This window comes from Haliaeetus albicilla, chromosome 10 (assembly GCF_947461875.1).
Source record: "Haliaeetus albicilla chromosome 10, bHalAlb1.1, whole genome shotgun sequence".
NCBI classification, from domain to species: Eukaryota; Metazoa; Chordata; class Aves; order Accipitriformes; family Accipitridae; genus Haliaeetus; species Haliaeetus albicilla.
In genome coordinates this window covers 5,555,412-5,571,071 of record NC_091492.1, presented here as the reverse complement: position 1 = coordinate 5,571,071, position 15,660 = coordinate 5,555,412, and the positions used below count along the sequence as shown (strand labels likewise).

The 15,660-nt window shown below is 40.3% G+C and overlaps 1 protein-coding gene across 2 annotated transcripts in view; it reads left to right on the top strand.

Moving 5' to 3' along the window:
- GAN (gigaxonin) overlaps window positions 1-15,082 on the top strand; it is a 42,343-nt gene extending 27,261 nt beyond the window's left edge. For both annotated transcript variants that reach the window (XM_069793378.1, XM_069793380.1), the window contains exon 11: window positions 588-15,082. In XM_069793378.1, the coding sequence (XP_069649479.1) occupies window positions 588-769 (182 nt within the window). In that variant the 3' untranslated portion in view covers window positions 770-15,082. The remainder of the gene's footprint in view (window positions 1-587) is intronic.
- Window positions 15,083-15,660: the final 578 nt, after the last annotated feature.

Genomic DNA, 15,660 nt, shown 5'->3' with positions numbered 1-15,660 from the left:
TTCAAAGAAACAAATTCAGTGCTACAAGCATTTGGTTGATTAGCAGTTTGAAGGTCAGAAGAGATCAAGACTTAAGAGTATGTTACTGCGTTTGTCTGAACGTAAGAAAAAATGTTGGTGCCTGAGGTTGTTTCTCCCATCTTTGCAGCAGTAGGCAGGTGGTTCTGCATTTTGGGGACATTGTCTAGTGGTTCATATGGATGTGATAGTGGCTCTTGGCTCTAAACCCCAACCAAATAAATGTGTGCTAACAAACATATTCAATACTCAGCTTTTAGCATCTGGCCACAGACTGTAAAAAACATTTGGAAGACTGCATGCTTTCATGGCCATAGGTATATATATGAGTGTGCAACAGGGCTTTTACAAAATATAAAAGAGCAAAATTCCAAATGTGGCGGGTTTAAGTAGATAAGAAATGTCATAGTAGCCTCCGTTTGACAACAGTTTCAACTATACCTCCAGAAATTGATTTGTGTTTCTGTGCATGCTCTCGTTCACGTATTTGCCCTATTAGAGGTTAAATGTGGTGATAGCTACAGTATGTTTTAAGCGTTTTATCTTTTTTTGTGAATGTGTGAATTCAGGTACAAATTATGACTATGTTAGAGAATTTAAAAGAAGCACGGGAACCTGGCAGCGCACTAAACCACTATTTCCATCGGACCTCCGCCGTACTGGCTGTGCAGCTTTGCGGATCGCAAACTGCAAGCTCTTTCGACTGCAGCTTCAACAAGGATTATTCCGCATTCGCGTACCTTCTCCGTGATCCGTATGCTGACAGTGGAGGAGACTGGAAGAATTCTGCGCAGTCCACCATAATATAGCTCTATATAAAGGAAAAGCTGAGAAATTACAGCTGAAACTTACACTGTATGCTGTGCTTTGGTATGGTAACTGTTTTTGTTTTAAATGCTTAAAAAGCTTGAGTCTCAGTTCTTGTTTCGGGAACAAATAACTTAAGTATACATTAAAAAGAAGAGAGGGGGGAAAATAAAAGGGGGGATCAAGGAAACACCTTCAGTCGTAATCATTTGGAGTTTAAACCGTATTATTGAAGGAGGTATTTTGTGTCTGAAACTGGTGGGAATTGGTATTCCTTTGGTGAAGTTTATTGAAAAGCAAAAAAGATTTAAGATGCGTTTCCCGTGAGGGGAACTGGTAAGAACAAATGTGCTATCTTGGACTGGATAGCTATAATACACAGAAGCTATATGATAACCAACCTCCCTGGTGCACTGCAAAGACTGTTGTTTGACCGTAATGCCATAGGAGATGTTGGTTGTTGCACCTTTTATTTCTAGTCCTTCCTCAAAAGTTAAGGTCTGTGCCTAAAAATGGTGGAGGTGTGTACATATGGTTTTTCATTCATTTGCAATGTTTTCATTCTTACAAATATTTTTAATATATTTAAAATGGACTAATCTGAAATGGATACAGTATACTACAGAGAAGTAAACTGTTTTTTCTATGCTGTCATTTGAATAGCCTGATGAACTGGTGTACGGATGGGTGGCGTGCGTTTCTGTGTGGGCTTTGGTGGCTTTTCTTGAAGTAAAAAGGGAAACGGTGTTTGGAACGGTTAATGATGATTGCTGCTTTTGGTAAAAGACAACAAAACTTGACAAATTAAAGAAAATAGATTGTGTTCCTTTTTACTTCAGATCGCTTACAAACTAAATGGTTTTTAAGACTGAGGATTATAGAAACGTGAATTTTATCTCTGTTAGAACAAAGGTGAAATATGACAAGGATATATTTGTTTTGCAGAAAACATGATTTTTGGACTGAGTTAAGGAAAATTTATACAGCGACTTTAAATTGGGATCAAAAGTTGGTTTACTAATGATTTCCGTGCTAAGGTACAGTCTTGTTTACTACTGTCTGACTTTGAAAGCTGGGTTTTATGGTGTGGTTATAGTGAAGAATTTAGTATCTTGCATTTTATTTCTTACTAAATCTTGTTCACATCAGTAGCGATATTTAATTGACTTTTGTTCATAGTCAAGATCAGCTGGTAGAACACTTTTACCTCAATTTTTGATTTCATTATTGTTGTGATGGGTGGGATGTAACCTGTATTTATTTAAAAGTAATAAAATGAGAGAGAGGGAAATAGAAATAAGATCTCCTGCCCTTCAGAAAAAGAGACTTTATATAACCAGTATTATAACTACATACAATACTTTCCACTCTGCAACTTTGTGGACCTCAGACAAGCCAATCTCTGCCCTCGGTTGTGTTAGTGTAAACATTCGTCATCTTTATTGAATCATCTTAGATATGCTGAAATACAATCCCAAACTAGTACAAAATATTTATATTTCACTAAATATCCCTTGAAGAGACATTCTGAAACTTAACTTGTGCTCAGTCCTTCCATAGCGCTGATGTGTGGTTGGAATTACTCTGATTCTGAGCAAAGGGGTGGGGGAAAAAAAAACAAAAGGGCAGCAGCCAATCCATTGACCATTATTTATTTTTTTATTTTTTACAATGCTGAAGTGCTGCAAAACTTGAACTATATACATCAATTTTCTGACCTATATTAGTTGGCATATTAAAAAATTTATATATTTATGCATTGCAGTAAACGTGGTGTGTGTGTGTATATATATATATATGTCTTTAGATTTTAAATTTATATATAATGCTTTACTACAGAAATGTGAACCACTATTTCCATCCTTGGCTGTCTTGTGAAATAAATCAAGTGCTGTTAGTTTATCTGTAAAACTTCCCTTTTTTGAAAATCTTACATTGTTCAATTTTTTTTCTTAGACAAAGTGCCAAGATCCCATGTTCAAAAGTGATGAATGTTCCTAAGTATCTATTTCACTTTTGAGCTCAGTTTTCTAAGTGGCTTAGAAAACTTTCGAAAATGTTGTTCAGAATATTGCAGGCTGCTATCTCTTGACTCCCTGTAGCTTCCCAGTATACTTGAGGGCATTCAGCATCCAGAAAACCTAAGTAATAAATGCACATAAAAATCCAAATCATATGTACTCTAGCAGTGTTTCGCAGTTAAAGTTACTGAACCAAATGTTTACACTTAAAGTAGGATTAACAGTAGGTAGTCTTACTTTTTTCTTTTTTAATAAATAAAACAAATCTGCTGGTAATTGGGGTGTGTTGCGAATGCACTCGGTGAGATTTGACCAAGAAGTTTAAGCCTTTTCACGTGAAACAGTTACAAACTTGATTTCTTAGCATGCGTGTACCCCTGTCACTTTCTGCGTGGTTGGCGGCCAGGGACCCAGTCTCTAGAGACATCTTCTGGAGTTTCGGGTCAATGCTCAAGCCAAAGATTCAAGCACTCCCAAGATCTCAAATCTGGCTTCCTTGGCCTTGCTTCAAGGGGGTGGGGATCATTCCCCATCTGCGTTGTCTGTGGGGCCAGTCCAGAAGATGTTCTAGCCTCTGTTTGTGTGTAGGAGGGAAAGGATGCATCTTTCAGGGTCTGACTTATGTCTGTCTGTCTGTCTGTCTAGTTCTGATCTGCAAGCCTGGTGACGAGTGCATCTCTTGGGACATGCAATAACCAGGTTTGATTGCCTCCCAGTTTGGAGCAAGGCTTTGAAGCCAAGTCTCTCCTTTCTCCCAGGGAGAGCCTGATTGTACAGGTGATGGTGTACGAGAGAGGGGCAGCTCACCGCTGGCTTTTCTTGGGAAAGAGATGGTCGACTTCAGTAGAGGAGGAAGGCTTTGATACCAGAGGTGCTAAGTGGAGGGAGGTCACTGGTTTCCTAAGCGTGTTGGAAGGTGTGAACAGCTATAGATTGAACTGGATTCACTGGTACGTGCCACCACCCCAGCTGTCCCTGCTTTCCTGGTGGCTGCGTAGTCCCGCATATGATGGCTGAACCATGTGGGAAGCAACTCATGAACTTTCTCAGTTTGCAGTCCAGGGGTTGTAGATGGTTTGGCAGTTTAGAAACTTGTTTTAAGTTGTCCTTGCTTGGCACGGTAGCCTTAATTCCTTCCAGCTCGTGAATCGGCACTCAAATTCAGCCAGTTCCCCCACAGGTGCAGTCTGCTGACTTCCAGGCATCAGGTTTTTAGGCACCTTCCTTACTGATTTACCAAACTGGGTGCCTCGGTGGGTTTGTGAGCTCATCACAGCATTGAAATACCGATGTTTTGAGACCAACATCTGTATTGCTGAAGAGTGCCGCCGACTTGGTGCCCACCCCACCTCGGATCGGGGCTGGGTCCTTGGGTGCGGGTCTTGGCTGGTTGCATCTTGAGTCAAGCTCAGCACAATCCCAGACGAGGACTGGCTGGGTCACGATGCAGACTTGAGTGACTTGGGTTGGGCCTCTGTGTCCTTTCCTTCCCCCTGCTGTAGAATTGGACAAACCCCAGCCATTGTAATCGGAAAATCATCAAATATGGGGTAGGGGCTGTGGAACGTGGGAATAGCGGTAGCTTTTTTCTCTTCTCACTCCACCTCTTGCCACCCTTTTTCCCTAAAATGTTTCCCCTTCCTTTTTCCGTGTGCCGCAGGTTATTTTTGGAAAAATTCTGGAATCGCTAATTTAAGGGTAGAATCAAAACTTTGAGTGTACAAGTGGGGAAAAAAGAGATAATACCATAAACACACAACAGTGTCCTCTGTGCTGTTTTATGCATGTAGTCTTGTGGCTGCTCTGCACAGCAGAAGGAGTGATTACAGAACCAAAAGTGTAAAGTGCTGTTGCTCTCATAAAATAAATTTCTTGGGTTTCTTAGGGAGGCACACACCTGGCCTTGTGAGATGCTCATGTTCCTAAAGAGTCAGCAGTGGATTTCAAATTCTCATCCTTTCTGTTTTTATAACCTGAAAAAGAGGCATCCTGAGGAGTCTTCTGTTCTGTTATACCGCAGCAAGGTCTGCCTGTCCTCAAATATTTTATCAGCTATTCCTTAGATTTTAGTTATTGTGAAAATGCTGTACCAACTCAGCTGCCCCTGGTCGAGTGACTTTCCGTAGCTTTGAGGGTACCTCATCTTTAAATTGAAGGCAAATTAATAGGAGATTACACAAAAGGATAGCAGTGAATCTGAAATCAAAGGCAAATTTACAAAATCAGCTCACTAATAACTGTGGGCAGGCTGTATCCCTTTTGCTTTTGACTGCACAAAACTTGCACGTCACACAGCCTGCCTTCTGAAGCAGAGTACTTGCTGAAAATAGGAGTTCTGTCATCAAAACTACTGAAGCGCCTGGCTTGCTTTATAAACTCCCCTTCCAGAAAACACCAGGCAGCTTAATTTCTTTTCTGCAATATTTCTCGTGCCTGCATGACTTGGTAAATGCACAAGTACAGAAGTGAGGGGTTTAGGGAGCATTTTTCCCTGTTTGAACTGCAGTTTCTCTGGTTGGTTCCATAAATACTGTGGCCATACAGCCTCCATGGGTTTTGGTGACACGCATGTGCCATGCAAACTGCAGGATGCAATAACAAATGCAAGTTGTTACAAGTGCCAAACTTTTGGTTTCCTCTGTATATAACAATAATTCAACTGTTCTATTAAAATACAGAGATGCTTAAAATTCACTGTGTTCCAAAAAAGAGCAGTGGTTCTTTTTTCTTTTTTTTTTTTAAATGAATGTTATTTAAAGCGCTGTAAATCTTTACTTTTTTTTAATACTGTTCTGCAGGTTGGTGTTACTCTTCACAGCTGCCTTGAGACATCACTCCATGTGATGCGTATGGACACTTTGCTCTTTATTAGAGCACTAGTGCCATGCAAGTATATAATAAATGGCAGCTGACAACAGGTTTTAGTATTTAAAATTACAAATATTTAGATAAAGTGCAATTTGTTTGAATTAATCTTACCTGCAGAAGGAAAGCTGTGTCTCAGGAGGTGCGACTATACCCAGGGACACAGGCATACTGAAGATTGTAACCAAGGTATGTTTTGGTGCCACTCACAGCAATGCTTTCCAAGGAGTTATATTTAATTTGGGGTATGGATCCCTTCTGCCTCTAATGTTAGCATCAAGGTTTTGGGGTTTGTGTTCTCTTAACTCTTGGGAGTACTTAAACCAGCTTCTTCAGGTGGGTGGGAGAGGCGTTAATTATATACATGTTTGTTTTGCAGTTAGAAGCCGCTATTTCCATCTTAACTTGGAGTATTTCCTTTTACTGTTACAGAACAAGTGCAGGCCTGCGTTTCAGTCGTCAGTGCTGTAGCCTTTTGACATTTGCCATTTTCTGTTGCTCTTCCTTGTTTGTTATTGGAGTTGAGAGCTGCGTCAGTAGGGTCTCTGTTTCCGTGGCACACTACTTGTGAAAGAAAAGTAAGGAGATCTGTCTGATCACTTAAGACTGGGAAGGTGAGCCAGTAAAAGCTGGCTCGGAGGTATTGCTGTAAAGCCAGTAAGATTTGGGTGAAGCACCACTCATTTTCTGTAGGGGTCACATCCGTGTGCTCTGACATTTATTGATAGGTTGCACACATGCTCTCCAGCATCCCTGCGGTTTTGGGTTTTTTTTTCCTGGGAATTTTTCACTGTAGGAAGGCTTGCAGCCAGGCATTAAGGTGATATCTCTGATCAGCCATGCCCTGCGTGACTTTGTAATCTAACTGCTGTTCTACTCCAGTAATAAATTCTCTTAAATTTTTGATTAATAGGTAAGCTAAAAGAATAGACTAAAACCAGTTGAAGTGCCTAACTAGATAAACACCTGCTAAAAAGGATTAAGGGTAATAGAATTAAACTATAAACTGCTACCAACAGGTGATTATGTTGTAAATTTGTTGGTGATACAAAATCTTAAAGATATTTTTTAAAGTGGCTTATTCTAGGTAGCGGCTTATTAGTTATAAAGATAATTAAAATACATAAAGGATTTGTTTAGAATAATATTTGAAGGTTGCTTGAAGTAATCTATTGAAATGTCTTGAAAAGCAAGCTGGAAGATTGGAACTTTTCAATTTAAAAGGCTAAATCTTGTTGCCCAGTATTTTTGCAGGGTTTCATGTGAATAATGAACACCTGCTAGAGCTCATCAGTAAATGAACGTGCTCAATGTCATTGCCTACCTATGCCCTTGAATTTTCATAATGAAATGAGACTACACTAAGCCCTTGTAAAAGCTGATGGATCTGATTACAGTAATAGGATAGAAAGAAGCATCCTCAGTGTAAGTAACATTATTTTATTGATAAAACATGAGAATGTAACTTTATTTTTTTTAAATACTAGGTGCTTTTGAATCACCACCTAATGTCCTTGACTTTTTTTTTTACTTTGCCTTTCCTCTTTCCTTTATTTTCAGTTAATGCTAAGACATCCTCTGTTTTTGTCAAGGGCAAGTTTCTTTCATCTGTAGTTCTAAACCCAGTGAGAGCCTGAAAGATACCACTTAAGCCGGCTGTATGGTGGCTGCTTTTACAAGTATAATTCTGTGCATTCTGCTAGCATGCTGCCACCTCCACTAATTTCACAATAGAAGAAAACCTGTGGAACAATATTGCACCTGATGAAAGCAAGAGCCATTTTGGAAAGTCTAAATTTCAGTATGCGATAGGCAGTGTGCTGCAAAAACCTTATCCCTGGCTGTTCTTGAGATTCTCACCTCAATGATCTCGCATGCTAAAGCTTTGGCTAGGCAGCATCTGTTTTATTAATTTACACATGATAGCAGGAAAGCATTATCGTCCTTGTTGCTTGTTTCGCTATTTTTAGGTCTTAAAAAGCAAAGTCTGCTTAATAGTTAGAATAAGTAAACCAGTACACCGCGGTATCTGGCAAAGTGGTCAAGTTGAACAGAGCTGACGTTCTTTAAAGCTCTTGTTAAAGTTTCTTTCTGAAGGGAAGCCAAGGAGTACCTTCCTAAGAAATACTTAAAAACTCTTTCAGAACTAGTCTTAAACTAGTCCAAAGGACTGTTCTGGATTCCTTAGAGAAACCAGGATCTGTTCTAGCTTTGTTTGCTTGGGGAAGCAGCTGCTAAGTCAATTTTAAGCTTTTTTTTTTTTTTTTTTTCTCCCTGACTTCTAAAACCTAATGATTTGCTTCTTGTAATTGAAACTTTTTTGTATTTAAGGATCTGAGACTGTATTTTGCAATGTATGGTGAGTATTCTATCGTATCTTTGTTTAATTGATGTAAATAGCAAGCTATGTTCCAGTGGACTCCTAGAAAGTAGCTTTACAGTGTTAAGGGGGGAGGAAAAGTAAAACGATTCTCCTTATAGTGCACATGGCCTTGCTGTGTGTATCTGATGGGGCAAGAGGCTGTTTTTGGCACAGAGCTCATGTAACTGCCACCCCTTGCTGCCCTCGGTGTTTGGGAACAAGGCTGGGACGTTGTGCAGCTGCAGACATGTCGAGTGCCAGAGAGGACTCAAGGCCGTGGCTGGTCGAGAATTGACCCCCAAAGCCCTGTCAAACCAACAGATACAGATTCTTGGGCATACCCCATGCATAATGCTGCTTTCTGGTCTCAGTTGTTTTGTCTTTTGCTCTTATTAACAGGATTTTGCTTTCACTCTTGCCCCAAGTTTACTTCTGAATGCATTGCTTTTGCCCACGATCACTAGGAAGAGCTCGTGTGGGTGGGAGGATGTCCACAACAAACTTGATCTCTCTGTATGCTGGCTTTTTGCGCGTCTCTGCATCCTTTAACTCCGCTCGGTGTATGTGGGGAGAGTGCTTAATACACGATGAAACGACTTTTCATCAAGCTTGTAAAACTAATGTCGGCAGGTTAGAGATCACCTGAACATCTGTAAGCAATCCTGTAGGTAGAACATGCGTAGCCCACTCCCGTATATTCACATTACTTGTGGCTGGAAGTCTGCCACCTTGTCCGTGGGGAAAAGCCCCCATTCCCAGCTACCTCATTTTTTTTTCTTTGCACTTTGTCAATTTTTTTGTTTTGTTTTGTTTTTAAATTGCATTTTGTCCTTCAATAAAAAACTAAAAGCAGACAAGAAGCAGGGCAGAATGATGCCATTGTCCAAGGACAGTTTAATTTCATTTTAAATGCATGTTTCTGTACAAAAAGACCGAGGTTGACCTGCATCTGCTGTAAAAAGTAAATACAAATTTATATTACTTGAAAGTAACTATTATACTTGTAAATGAGAGAAGCAGTTGAAAGACTGTCCTGACAATTTTTAAGTAGGAAAAAATCTGTTTAAAAAATAGAAGTCTCTGCTCTTTTAAGGACAGATCAGATAGTTTTCTCTCTGCCTGTACTCTGCACTGTTTTGCCTGTGAACTTGATCCATTATCTCAATATAGAGATTCACTGATTTTTCTGTAAAGTCTAATCTGGATTTTTTTTCCATGGAGTTCCCCATTTACTACCTACAGAGGAAAAGCTGTCCAAATAAATACCCACCTTCTGTAGCTGAGATTATGTATTTGCCTGTTTCTTTAGGATCTTCAAGTATGCAGCGTTTTGCTTAGCTTGAAGAATTTAAAAAAAAAAGTGTGTTTTCTTCCGTTTCTAAAGGTGCTATTTTGACATATTTTTGAATTCCTTGCACTGTGCTTGACTTCTTAAAGTACCAATGTAAGCTGATAATCAGCTTGTGTTTGTTCTCTGGGGTTTTGGGGTTGGTTGGGTTTTTGGTTTGTTGGGGTTTTTTTTTTTGAGTATTCAGCCCTTTTTTTAAAAAACATCCCTTTTCATAAAGACAACTTCCAAACTGTCAAAGGCCTTAACAATACAAAATGTAATGGGAAAAAGCTGCCTTTTTTCTTTCTTTGTAAAGGCAAACCCAAGAAATGCTTCACAGGGAATGTTTTCCTCTAAAATTTTAAGTAGTAGCTGGTATTAACTTAGAATGAAATGTAGCAAACGTTTTACTGGCCATGCACAAATAGTAGGGATAGAACAAGGAGCTATTCACGTCTCTGCAGACTGTACCAATTAGCTGCTAATTCCAGAGCCTTCTACTGGCATCGTGGTGGCTATTCCGTCAATATTAATCTTCTTGGGCTCGGTCCCGGGACCTGGCTGTGTGTTGTTCCCTGTGTGTCTGGGACGCACCGACCTCCGTGGCCGTGGGAGCACCTGGACGTTGGGCCGGGGATGGGTTTTGCCTCGGACCTCATCTGTTCGGCCCTCGTTTCGGAGAGAGGCGCGCGGCTGGCGAGGTCTGTTGACCCCGGAGGGTTTAGCCGCCCCGTCCCGCGGGCGGTCAGGAGGTAGAAGGAGGGCAGGTACCAGCTGCTGCCGTCGCTGGAGATACGTCGTCAGCTCGGTAGATCTGAGCAGAAGGCTCTCGTAGGTGCAAGCCGTGGAGGAGAGAGCTAAATTTTAGTCCTGTGTAGGAACTTTGTTGTCATCCTTATTGTGCTGTCTTTATTTTTGTTTCACCTGTATCATCGGTTCAGTTTAGGGATTTCGTAACTTAACGTTGCTAAAAGTTTTCCGTTCTGCGGAGGACAGAAAAAAATCGTACTCCTGTCCTGTCTGAAGCAGCAGGAAGGATCAAGGCATTCCTGTTTGAACTTGTCCCATCTCCAGACATCAGGTTACTGCCTTTTTGTAGCCTTCACAGTCCCAGTGGTGTAGCATTTCTCTGTCTTGTGAATGTAGGAGCCCTTTAGCCTTTTGAAAAGAGCCCAGAGGCTGCCTTGTCATTCTCCTACTTCACGTGTTGGGTGCTGCCCTCTGAACCATCCTAACTCGTCCGGACTGATGTTGTCCAGGAACCACGGGCTGGTGGCCTTCACCAGGAGCGTCTGCGTTACCTGCAGCACTGTCTGAAAAACAGCCAGTAAATGAGGGACCACGGAGAGCCCTACTGAGCTTGCAAACCCTTGATCCTCTTATTTTAGGGAAGGCTGAAGAGCAGCACTGTTCGTTGCCAGGCCTGTGCACACAGTCTGAGCCTTGCAGCTGCGCCCTGGCTGCATGGGTGAGGATGAGTCTGCCCTGTCCCCTACCTACATAAGGGTAAGATATAAAGGTTTATGGGCTGAGTGTTATAGGACATCTAATATTTTGCGTTTGTTGTATCCAAATCTGAAAATATTGGAGGCTCTGGAACTATTTCTGCAGGGAGGATCAGCAAGTATTGGCCTAAATAACTGGGGAGCTCCTAGCCACCTGGTTTTCCCCTCCACTTTTTTTTTTTTTTTTTGAGAAAACGGAAGTGTGTAACTGCTTCCCAGTTTGTATGCTTACTATTTTATAATCTGAAGTGGGAGCCTGACAAGCTGAGATTTGTTTTAATTTTGCCTTCAAAAGGAAAAAGCAAAATTTCTTCAGGTTAGATGCTCTACCTTCAGAGTTTTCCCTCCGTAAACCATGTTTATTGAGTACCATGACTCTTGTAGGATTGGGCTAAAGAATTGAAATACATATTATATGAATGGTGACTAATATACTTAGTCTGACTTTGTACTGTAGAAATATTCTATTTTAGTATAAGAGAATGAAATAACTACATTGATTAGTCCAATTATGATACCTGTATTCCATAAGCCAGATAATAGGAGGGAGTTGGAATATCATGCCGCATTGCTGCCACTCTTGTAAAGGTTCAGTATTCTGTCAAATCTAAGATCCTGATAATTACCAGGCTATTTTCAGAATATATTGCCACTTTTCCTACAAGAAATATGTCAGTGTGGTGTGGTAGAAACACTCACCTGGCCTTGTTTACCATCGCTGGCATGCAGCTTGACAGCAAGGTTTATTCCCATCATCCAGCTGACATGCTTTGACTTCTGTTTTACAGATGTGTTTACTGTTACAGGCTTTTTATGTGCGTATGTTTTCTGTGGGTCTTCTTGTGCTTTGTGTGGGAATGGAGTTTTTGCTTTTATTTGCTTATGTGCCCACCCCAAAAATCTTCCAGTGTTGCTTTAGAAATAAATCCATGAGTTGCTTGGGGCCAGTCTGGAATGCTCTGACCTGAGTATGTTGAGTTACTTCTGTTAAAAACAGGGAAAAATAAGATGCAAATGCTCTTTGGCCTCAATCAAACTATGCAATATCACGCACTAAAGAGCTGAATTCCTTGTGATACAGAAGATGCACAGCTCTTGTGTCCTTCCAAATCCAGTCCTTGGTCCAAGGTTAGGAGAACTTGTACGCAATGGCTGCCCAAGAATCTTGCATCCAAATCAACTCTTCCTCGCTGTTTTCCTCTTTCCCCCCCTCCTCACCCGTCAGTTTATTAGGTGTTTTGACTCTGAATGACGTGCTGTCGAAGTGTATCCCTCCTGTCAGTCTCGTACTGTTGTCGATTGGAGCTTGTCTTGTAAACCCACCAGGGTGGCTTACCTGCTGGAGTAAGTTAGGGGCCACCTCACAACGTTTGCATCTCTTTGCTCTAGAGCATGTCAGGCATTTTGGGTTTGCTGTGCCCCTCCAGGCAGATGTAGGTCTTGCTTTTATGTTCCTGTGTTGTTCAGTTGTGGGTCTGGTGCTTACAGTAAAGAATGCCTGTGACGTCTCAAATCCAGTCCAAGTCAGTTTTCATTTCCACTGCTTGTGCTTGTGTATGTGTATGTGAGTTTGATTTTGCTGCTTCCATGGCAATTCAGGGATAAATGCCCATGTGGTGAGGACTGCTGGTAAAGGTTCTTTGTTCTCCTGTTGCTTCGTTTTTCCAGTGAAGTTTGTTCCTTGTGTTCCTCTTCTTCCCCCTATTAAATACTAATAAAACCAGTACACTGTTTTCCCCCTGCTCTACATGCTGTGAGTAGCTCTTCTCTACCAGTTGATCACGTCTTCACACCTTTACATGCATTCTTCTGAGTAGTTTGCCTATATTTGTAATTTACTTAACCCACATTGTACCTCATACTGTTTCTCCCTCCTAACTCCGTTTACTATTTTGTCTTTCTTTAATTCAGGTTAACCTTGATTTCTTTCTCTGATTTCAAAAAGGGATTTCTGTGCATGACATGAGAGACAAACAGAAAATCTCTCTGCAGATGTCTGTGAATATTGATTCCCTCCCCAGCACAAACAGTGTAAGGGGTTCAGCCTATTCCATTCCTAACCCCAGGTTTTTTCCTAGTGCTAGGCAGAACAAAGTCTGAAGGCGTTTCTTATTTCTTTCCGTAATTGAAAATATTTGGAGATTTTCTTCTTTGGAAGTAGCCACTGCAGATGAGCAGCTGGCATGCAAGAGGGTTGTTATGCTTCCATATTCAGTATTTTTAATTGAGGAACAAATAATTTATTTTGGGGAAAAAATGTAAATTTTTTTGTATTTGTATGTCAAAGTGGCCTTTATAGGAAAAGCACATAAAATATTTAGATTAAAATTGCTTAGTTGTGTAATTTTAGTGGGGATTTTTGTATTGACAGGGTTTCTATGCATTTTTCAAAATATACTTGCTGTTTTGTGTTGGAATTATTGGAAATATTTTTAAAAACGTGTATTACCACATTTTCCATGATTGATCCCTTTACTATCATTCCTTTTGAATACTACAAAGATTTTAATTAACCCTGTAAATTAATTTTCCCCCACAAATATTTGCATTAAGTCAATATAATGAGTTATAGCATGGGTATGTAGCTTTAAGGGAATAAGCCTAGTAGTGTAGCTTAATTATGGAGAGATCTTTTTGGAGAAGGGCAGTACGCAGTGTTTCAATTGCACTTAAAAGACTAAATTAGCAAATTAAGTTTTTGCTGTACCTCACTGGGATTTTTTTAAACTGTTTCCATCCTATATTGTTTACATTTGAGCATTTTAAAAATATGTACCATTTGTGCAGTATGCGATTCTCCTTCATTGTGTCGGGTTAATACTAATGTTAACAGATCTGAAAAGTTTTGGAAAGTGGGTGGTATCCTAACGGATATGATGTGAGTTTGTGGGAGGGAGGAGAGGAAAGTTAGATCCATTTTTCCATTTAATTATGTACACATTTTCATATTAGCTGAGACTATAGTAACTGAACTTACAAATGAATTGTAAGTAACATTAGTAGTTTGGGGGTGGGAGGAAACAAAGAAGGGGGTTGCAGAACTGCAGGCAAAAATACCCTTTAGTTGCACTGCAGTGCAGTTGCCTTGACTGCCTATGCAAAGTATAACCTGAGTTTGATACATCAGACCCTTCTGTTACTGCTCTGATTTTACTTTCTCTTCTCGAGGTGTTATTGTAAGGCTTGCTAAGTAGAACCTTCCTGGGAGTGTTTGTCAACTGACACTTCAGTTTTATCATTTTATGTTTGTATTTTAATTTTTGTTCTTGTTTCTGTTTCTTAAGAGATCCCACATCGTTCATAGGTTAGTGTAAGTGCAAGCTTTTAGGCGTAGTAACAGACAAACATTGCATGCTACCATGTATTCTCATAATTGAAGAAAAATGTGCAATTTTAATGGCACTTTGACCTATTGCTGAAACACTGGGTTTTGCAATGGAACAAACTCTCAACAATTGAAAACACTCTGTGTCTACATTAGATGTCTTGAAAGTGAAGAAAAAGGCAGTTACTCCAATTGTACCCACAGATAATTTGGTATTGATTTTTTTTTTTTAAAGGAGTTTTATGGTCTGTTATTAGAAAAATACACATTTCTTGGTTTACTTTAGTTGCCATAAATTGCCCAGTGCAGAGTCTGGTCCACCTCCATCCATTTATTTTCATGGAGTCGTTGCACATAAAATCGTAACAGCAAAGCAGGAAAGCTGTTTGGTTACTTACCAGTAACCTCCCTTGCAGAATTGCTTTGTGGCTCTCACACAATATGAAAAGGGACACGAAAATTTTCCTGGATTAAGTAGCACTCGCTTCATTTACGTGTTCAGTATAATGTTGGGTGACTAAAGGGAGGTTCCCTTTTTAAAGTATTTGACTTGTGCTTTGGGGACTTAGTTGCCACTGTGCAAATTGTGCTGTAATATTGTACCAAGGATCAGTGAAAGTGTTTTATCTTTTTTAATGTCGTTTGTATTTGACCGGGTTTTATAAATGTAAGAAAACAGAGTGTTGTATTTTGATCTGAAATTTGCGTATGGTAAAAGTAACTTTGCTTTATGTATTGGAGGTTTGTTCAGAACTTGAATTATTTTATAGAAGGGTACAGACCAAAATTAATTGTCTTAAAGGTGTTTAATAAACTAACCAAATAAAACATTGATGGTTTGAAAACTTGTTAACTGCTCCTTATGCTTTTTCCTTCTATTTTTAAAAGAAAGGAAGAACGTAGTTCAAGATTTTCTCTCAAGGTCTTACGAAAAATGAAAAAAAAATAGTAGTAGATTTTATAAATATCATCTCCCATGAGTTATCTGTTTTATTATTAAACATTCCTACATGCCAGAAGTTTAATCAAAGGGGAAAACCCAAAGGAAATAAATGGAGGAGGAAAGGCTAAGGAAATAAGGGGAGGTGGGAGCAGTCCCTCTCCGGCTCTGTCCGGGCAGTAAATGCTTACGGCCACTGGGCCGTGGGCGTTGGTGGTGGCCGCTCCGGGAGAAATGGGAGTGGGCAGGAGCTTCTGCTCACCTGTAAAAGCTCTCACCGTTGTTTGAAGGTCTCCTTTCTCCCCTGCAGTCACCTTCACTCGTCCTCTTCAGAAATACTGCTGCTTTCATGTGACCTTTGAAAGCAGAGGAGAAAAGTATGTGAAGCATAACTGCTCCCAAGGGCGGGTACAAACAGCTCGTTTCAGGGCTGCCAAATATTTGGCGACCCTCAGTTGCGCCATGGCGTGCATACGTAACCTCTTCA